The sequence below is a fragment of the Lolium perenne genome, chromosome 5 (genome assembly GCF_019359855.2).
Source record: "Lolium perenne isolate Kyuss_39 chromosome 5, Kyuss_2.0, whole genome shotgun sequence".
Lineage (NCBI taxonomy): Eukaryota > Viridiplantae > Streptophyta > Magnoliopsida > Poales > Poaceae > Lolium > Lolium perenne.
Window position 1 is genome coordinate 157,903,142 of NC_067248.2, and position 10,570 is coordinate 157,913,711.

General features: G+C 46.3%; 1 protein-coding gene across 1 annotated transcript; it reads right to left on the reverse strand.

Annotated features, from left to right (window-relative positions):
* Positions 1–320: 320 nt before the first annotated feature.
* LOC127300340 (tropinone reductase-like 3) lies at positions 321–6,223 on the reverse strand. The gene is made up of 6 exons (XM_051330441.2): positions 5,948–6,223; positions 5,734–5,850; positions 4,681–4,815; positions 4,465–4,590; positions 1,112–1,213; positions 321–734 (listed from the first exon to the last, which is right to left on the reverse strand). Exons 1-6 carry the CDS (start codon positions 6,077–6,079, stop codon positions 585–587), a joined length of 762 nt encoding a protein of 253 aa, XP_051186401.1. The 5' UTR covers positions 6,080–6,223; the 3' UTR covers positions 321–584.
* Between the last annotated feature and the right edge of the window lie 4,347 nt (positions 6,224–10,570).

Here is a 10,570-nt window from a genome sequence, read left to right on the forward strand (position 1 = left end):
GTCGGTGATTGTGCCCAATCGTGTTCCATGATGACATTGGTGCAGTTTTATCAGTGTTTGGTCGGTTACCCGTTAATTAACCCGCCATCTTCTTCTTTATCAATGAAATGGCAAGTCTTGCCTAGTTTCAAAAAAGAAAAAGTGGCTGAAGTTGTCTTTCCAATACTTCAAAAGCAGCACAATTTGAGAGATACCGGAGTATCATTACCAAACTCTAGTCACAGCCAAACACACCAAACACCAAAGTATCTAAAACTGTGGTACTTAGTATTGCTGAAATACTTTAAAAAATACTATGGTACAAAACACAGCCTAAACCATTAAAAAACCCAAAATAGAATGCTGCGCCATTCCCATATTTTGTCATTCACTGTAATTTCCATATACATGAACACAAGTTATACAACAACAGACGTTCGGATGACAATGTCAATAGACTATCAACCATCCTTGCCAGATTATATCGCGCAAAATCAAATTCATTATAGTAGATCTTTTTTATTATCTAAGTGCACCTAACATGTAGTACTGTCATGACAATGTACTCAACTGTAGCTGACTGGGCCTCCAAACTTTAGCCAGATTTATAATCTAGATTGTGTTCCTCCAGCAACAACAATTGTTTCAGCAGTAATGAAGGATGCGTCATCTGATGCCAGGAATGCGGCGGCTGAAGCCATGTCTTCAACGGTGCCCAATCTCTTAAGCTTGCTCCTCTCCATAAGCTCATTTCTCTGTGGAATGATTTGGTTACATACATATACATGTGCATGACATAAGATTCACTTGGTGTTACAGCTAAAATTGTTATATACTTGGGAGGACAAAACAATCCAACACAATCTCGGTTTAGTTTTCTATGTGTAGGTCTTACTGCTTTCTACATATAGATTATGTCAGCAGTACAAGGGAGCATATATGTGGAAAACTGGAAAGCAATGAAATTTTATTCAACAGTAGGAACCTTTAAAAAATGTACGGTTTTCCTCTTGAGACACTTTTCCTTGTAAGTGATAGGGTTTTTCCTCTTTGGTATGACCGTATAAGTATGACTAACCCGATAACAAAATATACAACAAAAGAAGTATGATAAATATCAGAAATTACTTACGATGGTCTCATTAGTTGTGAGGAAACTAGCAAAGCGTGTAGGAACAAAACCAGGAGCTATGCAGTTAACACGGGTATTTGGGCCCATCTCAGTAGCAAGAGCCTGGGGAAGATACATCCATGGACAGAATTAGTAGAGAAAATAGATATTCAGGTGTAAAGCAATGCATATCCAAGCATTTTAAAGGGAAAATGCAATTATGTGGAATTAATAAAAAGTAATTCAAAGGAAAAAAAATATGAATTTTAGGCATGCGCCACCTATGGGTGGCTGAAGCAAAATAAAGACATGTGCACTTGCAAAAATAAGTGCACACATATAATCATATATGCGCATGGTATAAAAAATAAAAGGTTGTACTTACTTTTTGTATGCCTGCAATTTTTGCAAGTGTAAATCATTTTTCTGAGATTGGTTTTAAGATGTGCAAGTGAGTAAGCTTGAGATTCTTTTGAGTTGCGCAACTAGGAAATTCATTCACAATTATGTGCACCCACATAAGTACGGAATCCACAATCAACCATAAAATATGTTCACAAACTTAGGGCATGAATAACCAGTGATGTAAATGAATCGTGGGGCTCCTCCCCTACTAGGTTCAAAAAAAAGTACGACCTACTCTCCCTCCATGTCACAGTGTAGTGCATATAATTATTTCCGTAAGTCAAAGTTCCTAAATTTGAATAAGTGTATAGCAAATAATATCAACATCAATGATACCAAATAAATACCATATTAAAATATAATTCGCGATGAATCTAATAATATTGATTTTGTATTATAGATGTTGATATTTTTTTCTATAAAATATGTCAAAGTTTACAAAGTTTGACTTAGGACAAAACTAATGTGCACTATATTTTGACATGCAGGGAGTATATAACTTCCTACTTGAAGCAAGTGTTCATCGATTAACTTCCTGAAGAAAATATATTGTTATGTATAATATATTTACCAACATAACTAATCCCTCCACTTCTTTATATCTGTCCATGGCCCCAAGAGATGTTTTTTCAAAATGTTTGTACATTCCACGAACCAAGAGTGGTTACTTCTGACGGCACTTACTCAGTGGTGGAGCCAGCGGAGAAGAACATGTGGGGTCAGATCACTTATACACTAGGGACTTTCACATAAATACCTACAAACTAAAGGGGTTTTCAGACGCCCGCGGCAGCGTCCGGCATGGTCATCTGTTCATCGACCGTATAGGACAGAAGTGCGAGGTAGGTGGGACTATGGGAGGTGACGACGAGTGTGCTGCAATCCCTTTGTTCTGTATTTGATTTGCAATACAGCAACTGCTGCAGCTGGTAGTCTAAATTGGAGGCTGCTGGTAAACGGAATCGCCATCGGTTTGTAATTCTGTATCAGCACCAGCACGTATGTCCCTGTGATTGTGTCTGCGTAGAGGAGTTTACCAACAAGTACTACGATACGACAAGACAAAATCGTGCGCCAAGGTGGCGGTCCTGATTCCGTATGTCCTGATAGCCAAGGACCACAACCTACTTCTCGCCGAAACAAACGGATTTGATGGCAACGTACTGGCTTCCCCTGAACAACGGTACACTGCAGCTGCCACGGCTCGACGCTGCACCGTGCGCTGGAACACACCCACAGCATGGTGATGGGTGTCAACCTCCTAGGCATGTCAGGTACAGGGATGTGCACATATAGCGAGCTCGCCTGCCACATCGGAAAGGACCTGCTCAGGAGGGTGCCCTTCACGGGAGAGTACAAAGTTCTGACCATTGTCACGAAAACGCAATGTACTTGGGACGATGTCTGCCACGAACATGGGCAGGCATGGTGTCTACGTCGATGGTCCGTCGGCGGCACAGCGACGTGGCCGTAGCCAAGGGGGAGAAATACTTCTCTTTGGATGCTTGTTTACTAGGCCGTCAGATGACGACAACAACGTGGACATACCTGAGGAGATCATGGAGAGGTTCCTGTGGTGATACATGTCAGCTGGCTGGTGGTAGAAGGCGCAGACTGCAACAAAATATATATGCTCAAGATTCCTGGGCTTCCTGTTCGCTGGTGTTCGGTATGTTGATTTCTTTCCAAATCTCCCCTTCTTAGTGCTTGCTTTAGATCAGCTTTCTTAGTGCTTGCTTCAGTTTAGGGAGACATGGCCTTTTCTGGTTTATCATGACATATGGATGGATGCAGACCAAAGAGGCATAATGCATCGATGCAGACCAAAAAAAAATTGTCTGATGTGTTCCAGCTCCAATTATGTCATGCATGCAGATCTGACAAAAATGTTCATGAACTGGGATTTTCCCCATGGTCTTGTTACTTGATTTCCCTTTAATGTGTGTCCATAATATGGGATTTCCCCTCATGTTCTGGAATAAAGTTTAAGTTTTGATCTACCATTCAAGTTTATTAAATGTCAAGGATCAGAATGATTATGTCCAAATCAGTATATTTTGTTTGTTTAGCAGTTTGTCAGAATGATTGGTTTTGTAGTATAAACCTTTGGTGTTCCAGATGGCTCAGTTTGGTTTAATTCTTTTACAACATCTCCGAATAAATTTGTTAACACCAAAAAATCTGTGCTAACTCAGTACTAATCGATCCAAACCTAAATTCGAGATGGCTTAGTTTGGTTTAATTCTTTTACAACATCTCTGAATAAATTTGTTACCACCAATACTAACTCAGTACTAATTGATCCAAACCTAAATTTATATGATACATGAAAAGAAAGAGGGGCATGTTATGTAAAAAGAGAGGGTGAGTTCTGCAAAGTGCAAAGGGGTTGCACGAATCTCAAACACGATGGTTTTTGTGGACTCAGGTGATGGGGCGATGGCGACGCATTGCTCAGCTAGCGCTGTCTTCGCTGATGCAGCGAGCAGAGGATGCAGACCATGCAGTGCACCATGGACGCGCGAAAGGTGGCTAATATCTGCAACATGCCACGGATTACCAACTATATTTCACTTTATATGCCTCCATGACACCTATTTTTTCACCCGTTGCAACTTTCCTAGTAAATACCTACAAACTAAAGGGGTTTTCAGGAAAAAAAACTGTGGGGTCAGCTGACCCACACAGCCTACACGCAACTCCGCCACGGCAGTTACTATCTACCTCTACTTAAATGCTTTGAAGAGGTTATGTGGTTCCAGTATGGTCTTTTAATAGGTCAAGCATTATTTCTCAGTAAGTTTTTCTCCGTTCGATGCTTCCATGGTCTGTGTGCACGGTGGGTTCGGAACAACATAGTGAAACGAAGTGAGTACTATGTACTAACCACACCAATAGACAATTCTTTACAATTTTGAAATGAATCTATGAGTGCGCCAGCACAACAATGACAAAGGATAAGTATATACCTTTGTGAGGCCCAAAAGGGCAGTCTTTGTAACACCATACATCCCTAAAGCTGCATCAGGATTATAACCAGTAATCGAAGAAATTATTATCACAGATGACCCCTTCCTCAAATGTGGTGCAGCATCCTAATATAAAGAAAGATGGAATTGATTAATTGTGCAAAAATGGATTTACATAACATGCAAATTAGGATTAAGAGTTTAGAATTCATTCACCTGAAGTAGAAGAATAGAAGCTTTGACATTAATATCCCATAGCTTGTCAAGAACTGGCTCTTTCATCTCGAGTATGCCTTCTACAGAAGGATTTGCAGCGGCATTGGAGACAACAATATCAATATGCCCAAAATTCTGCAGAAACAAGATTAATTCTTTGTCATGGACCAGCGCTGTACTGGGGCATCACTGTCTAGTGGTAATGTTAAGAAACAGCATGAATAGCAAAGGCAAGAGACGGAGGTGGGACTGCTTTATTTTGAACTTCGGACCCTGAAGGCCATGTCAGGTGCTGGTAAAGCAACTCGGGTCACTAACTATGTTGTGTTTCAGGACACTGGGTGAACAAACAGCACACACACCTAGCTATAAAAGCCTTGCACCATAATGATATTGCCTATCAAATGAGATAACGGTTATCCGCTCCCCCACTCTTCTTTCTTCTTCCTAAACTATCTCTCTCATGTCCCAAATCCGTTTTCTATCCACCACAAAACTCCCCGATTCTAACTCCAGGGACTTTATAAACTGTGTCCTATCATAATCAATTTAATACTACCTGGTTGCAGTAAGCATATATGGATGTAGTAAGCTACCTAAGATATGAATAGAAACTAACAGTTTGTAATCGTGGCAAAGGAAAAAAATACAGTTCAGAAGCACCCAAAATCAACTGCCGACCATAAACTCCTCTTACATCATGATGAGATGCAGAGAAATTTAAACGAGCAGTAACAGTGAAAGCAACGCCACAGTTGCACTGCTCTGCAAATAAGACCAGACGTCTTTATTCAGAACTGCAGCCTCGCCCTCTCCCCCGTAGTTTGCCCGACAGTCAACAAGATTCCTACTGAGAATTATTAAGTCGATAATTCAAGAAACAGCTCACATCTAGTGATCTAGTAAACCTAATCCTCACCCGGCCCCCAAATTCCACTGGAGGCCGGGAGTGCCGGACATCGCAACTCCGAAGCAACGAATCTGACAATGTTGTACGAACACAAGGACGACAGAACTATCGCAGGGAATGACCAGCCAGTGAAGAGATCTCACCTTGACGGCGGTGTCGACGAGGTGCTTGCGGTGCTCCGCGTTGGAGACGTGGCAGACGGCCCCGACCACGGTGATCCCCTTCGCCCTGAGGCCCTCCGCCGCCTCGTCCACGTTCTTCTGCAGCGGTGAGAAACCAGTCGGTCAGAGAGAACATTCGATCGATCGAGAACCCGGGATGGATAGAAGGAAGGGGGCAACTCGGGGCTAGCTGGACCTGCTTGCGGGAGGAGATGACGACCGCGGCGCCCTCCAGGCCGAGGCGCTCGGCGATGGCGAGGCCGATGCCTTGCGTGGAAGCCGTCACGACGGCCACCTTCCCCTCCAGACGCCGGCACTTGACGTCCATCGCCGCCGTGGTCTCCGCTCGCGGGTGTCGGCTGTCTGTGTTGCGGCCCGATGGAAGCGCGTGTTTTAGGTGAGAGATGCGGCGATGGAAGCAAGGCAAGTAGAGCGGCGTGGCAAGAATATCCGCTCGGACCGGGGCGCCGGACCTCAGTGTTGCGCCTGCGCTGGTTTGTATCGACTCTGCTGCCTGGGCCCAGGTTTCTAAATAATTAACTAAGCAAAGATTTTGCATTTGGAAAACACCTATGGCGCGATTGAAAAAGAGAGATGCACTTTCATTTTTACTTAGCACAAAAGTGCAGGAGAACCATGAAAAAATACAATATTTGGATTATTGTAGCATGGGTACTCGACGGTGTTCGAGAGCACCGACATGCTTGGAAAAGGAGGACATGTGCTCTTTGAACCGGCGAGCAAACGCCAAGGGGCTCATATGACGCTTCTCGCATGTGGAGAGTACTCCTGCACCCCCCTGTCGCTACACACCTCCACAAACCAGGAGTCCCTCTAACTAGATCCACCTCCAAGAACAATACCCTCAAAAGGGAATGTGGCGCCATCTGTAGCTGAGCACCACCATCATTTGATCTGGGAAACCAGATCTAAGGTTACCATCGGAACATGTTGGGAAGGGAGGTGAGAGTTGCATATCGCTGCCTCCAACGTGGTAACGAAGCACGTATGTGTCGATGTCAACAACTCCGGCCACGACCGAAGTACGGCAGTTGTTTGGTTTGGGTTCCCGCTTTCAAATTAGCAGTTGTTTGATTTGGGTCCCAGTAGTTCTTTGGTATTGGTCCCCCTTAATTTCAGATTAGTTGGTGTCTATTTTGGAAAGCCGTTGTGATTTGGCAAACTGTTTGTGAAAAGTTTAAGATTCTCCTAGGATGTTGAGAGCTTGTTTCTGCACTGATTTATTTTCAGCATAATGGGAAATGTTGACCAGCCCAAGTATAAAAATATGAAAAAAGAAACTACAAATCTCAGAAATGAACGCAGGGCCCATTAGTTCCAAAAGAACACAAAGCAGGATAACAGATTCTTCGCTCCACTCATGAATCCCAAAAATACTAAAAAATTGAAACAATTCACTTCTTCTTGCACTCGGATGATTGCTCGATGTGCTATATACTCTCACTACAGCTCCTCCCGCTGCAGAAATAATCGTGAAAACTGTGTGTAAATACAAAAGAACTAACCGTCCATGAAACAATGAAGTTCACATACCTCCTCTTCATCTTCATCTTCACCTTCATCTTCATCTTCCTCGGAAAAAATACCTTCTTCTTTTTCACCATCCTCATTATTAATCTCATTATTAATCGTAGCTTCATACAATTTAAAGGCATGAGGGATAATCTTGTTCTTGATGGTGGATCTGGCAATAGGAAAAATCACATTCAGAATAAAATAGTTGTGCGTGATATCTACGAACAAATTTTGAAAACAGTGCAATAAAGTGTATTTCAAAGTAGCATCAGCATATATAAAGGTAATAGAAAAATGAAATTACCCAATAAGATAATGTGCCTCTATTTCCTTTTTCCACTTTTCAGCCTTTTCATAGAAGCAGCATACAAAAGGTGAGGAACAAGACAAAAAAAAAATCACATAAGGAAATATGAACAACCTATTTGTGTCCAACTTACAAAGTCAAACCCAATATAAGGTGTTTGAGAAAATTGAGGGGGGCTGAACAGCTTGAAGAAGCTCGGACAATCTCTTGTCTTTATGGTAGGTTTTGTGTTTTTCGAGCCTATTGGCTTCACTTCGAGCCCCTTTAAGAACACACCACACAATCGCCAAAACGCCCGGTGACCCGACCCCCCGTGTCGCACCCAGGCGGCACCGGGGCAACCTCTCCACCGCCGCCAAGCCCTCTCCCCGGCCTCTTCCATCGCCGCCGCTGCCGCCGGCCTTTGCCGCGGTGGCGGCGGGCCCGGCTGCCAAAGGTGCCGGTGGCCTGGTCGTCGCGGCTGGGACGTCGACGGCTAGCTCGCCGGCGCGCGGAAGCCGGGCGGCGGCCCCGGAGGCTGTGGTGCTCTCCCTCGTTGGGGTGGAGGCGCCGGTGGTCGGGCGTAGCCGGGTTGTGCGGGGCACGGCAGATCGGGCACGGCCAGATCTTGCCTTGGCCTGCGCGCCGGCGGCGGTCCGTGGCGTGGGCTGTGCTGCGCGTCGGCGGCCGGGGAGGGCTCAGCGACGACGTTTGCAGGGGTGGCGGCGTGGAGGTTGCCCGGGGCTGCGCGGCGTGGAGGATGCTGTCTGGTCAATCTAGCCAGATCTTTTGATCAGCGGGAGTTGCCACAGGTGTGGGTTTGGTGGACGACGGTGATGGCGCGCATGATGGCGTGCTCCGGCTGCCCTGCCGGTGAAGGAAGCCTTGGCAGGAGGGTGCTTGCTCCGGGTGAAAGCTCCGCCCGACTTAGTCGGTGCCGGCGATGGCGACGCCCTTGGGCGCCGTTCCCCTTCTTGGAGGCATCATCGTGGAGCTCCTACCTTACTGCATTCGAGGTCTCGTGCCTTCCGGGTGAAAACCCAAGCTCTTGCCTCGGCCGGAGCGGGCGACGACGGCGGTCTCGTCGCTTCCCTTCTTGGAGGCGTCGTATTTGGAGGGCATGACCTTCTCTCGGCGAGGGTGGTTTGTTTGCCGGGCTGCATTGCCTTGCCGTCTGCGTTGGAGGATGCCGAGGCGGCGGCCTCGGGTTGGTGGCTGTGAGCCGGGGCGGCGGCCCCGGAAGGCGGTGCAGCAACATCTCTATGGTGTGGGGATGTGGCTTGTCACGGCTTGGGTGGCGACCCTGGCCGTGTGGGCGGCAAGGCAGTCGGCTCGGTCGGACGTGTCCTGGAGGGGACGGTCGGACGTTATGTCGGGGCGGCGGCCCCAGATGAGTTGGTGTGATGCCCGTGGTCTGCGGCCGTTTGCCCTGTGCAACTTGGGTTGCGGGTGGACAGTTCGTGCGGCGTTGCAGCTCCAGAGCGAGCGGTGGTACGTCGGGGCGGCGGCCCCGGAAGGTGGTGGTCTTGGTGGACGTGCAGGGCGCGACGGAGCAACGGTATGTCGGAGCGGCGGCTCCGAATGTTTGTCATCTTCGAGGGTGCTTGACCTTGGGTCGCGTGGGCGATAAGGTGTCTCTCGACGATGGGCTTGGGCGGCAACTACAATGGTGTTGAGTATGGTTTGGTTGCTACAAGACCGTGTTAGTCGGCTCTGTCCCGGCGTGTCCGAATGTCTTCAGGTTGGCCTCCTCTTGCTGTGAAGTCGAAGCTGCCTTTAGGTGGTGTACGATGACCTTTGAGGGGCGGTCCGGCGGTGAAGGTCCTTTTCGGCGCAGGTCTTGTGCATCTCCTCTCCGGGGCTCGTCGTCAGAATCGAAGCTACCGGCCTTTTCTTGGGGAGCCATCTGTTTGGCATAAGCCAACTTGAGCTTCGCGTTTGTGTAGCTTCTGTGGGTAGCCAGGGTGGCTCGGTGTGCCCTTCGCGACGTTTTATGGGTGGGTGTGGGCTTGGCCCTGTCTTTGTAGGTTTTCGCCCGATTTTCTCCTAAAACCCGGGCACCTTCTACTTAATTAATAGATGAGGCAAAGCTTTTACCTTCATTTCAACAAAAAAAACTTCGAGCCCCTTTTGTGTCACACACTTTCCTGCATGCCAATTAATTTTAGTCCTGAAAAAATAATTGGCAAAATTAGATGCTGATGAAATATTTTTTTCTAGAAACATAATACTCCCTCTGTTCCGAAAAAGATATCTCAAGTTTATGTAGATTTGCATGTATCTATAAACTAAAACTTGTCTAGATGCATGTATAAAGTTGAGACCTCTTTTTCCGGACGGAGGGAGTATTATTTTGCAACAATAAAATTATTACCCCAGTGCTTTCTTTATACGTCTTGCATCTTCATTGATCATGTCATACATTACAGTAAGCACGGGATTTTTGAAGAAGGGATTGGGTTTGAACAAAAAATCAATCCTGAATTTCCTTTTTTTTTTTAGAAACACAGTACAAACGTAGACGCCCACATACACGCGTATACACTCACCCCCTATGAACGCACACACGCACACCCTACCCCTATGAGGACCTCCGGAAGACTGAGCCGGCGGATTGGATCTTGAAATTGACGAAGTCACCACAGGCGCCTCGCTGTCGACGGGAACATCGCCTCCCACTGAATGAATATTCCGCCTTTATGAGACACACAGATGTCAAACCTAGGGTTTGAACTCTGGTGGGCTGGGGGTACAACCACCCTCCTGTGGTGACCCAGCATACCACTGCATGGTGTAGTATGCAAGTCTGATATAACACCAATGAAACACCGTTCCACTAGTATTATATCGCTCAGAGTGGTACAACAGAAACATATGCGGGTCCAAGGCATGTCTATAGAATTACAACACTGACTCTTTACAAAAGATCCACACAGCCTCCTACTTTACAATGAGGTAAAACTGCAACTAAACTCCAGAAGAACGACTCGTAGTCTA

Coding starts and splice junctions, on each gene's coding strand:
- LOC127300340 (XM_051330441.2), bottom strand. CDS start 6,079: ATGGACGTCAAGTGCCGGCGTCTGGAGGGGAAGGTGGCCGTCGTGACG. Junction 5,851..5,947: donor TCATCTCCTCCCGCAAGCAG/GTCCAGCTAGCC, acceptor TCACCGCTGCAG/AAGAACGTGGACGAGGCGGC. Junction 4,591..4,680: donor CTTCTATTCTTCTACTTCAG/GTGAATGAATTC, acceptor TCTTTATATTAG/GATGCTGCACCACATTTGAG.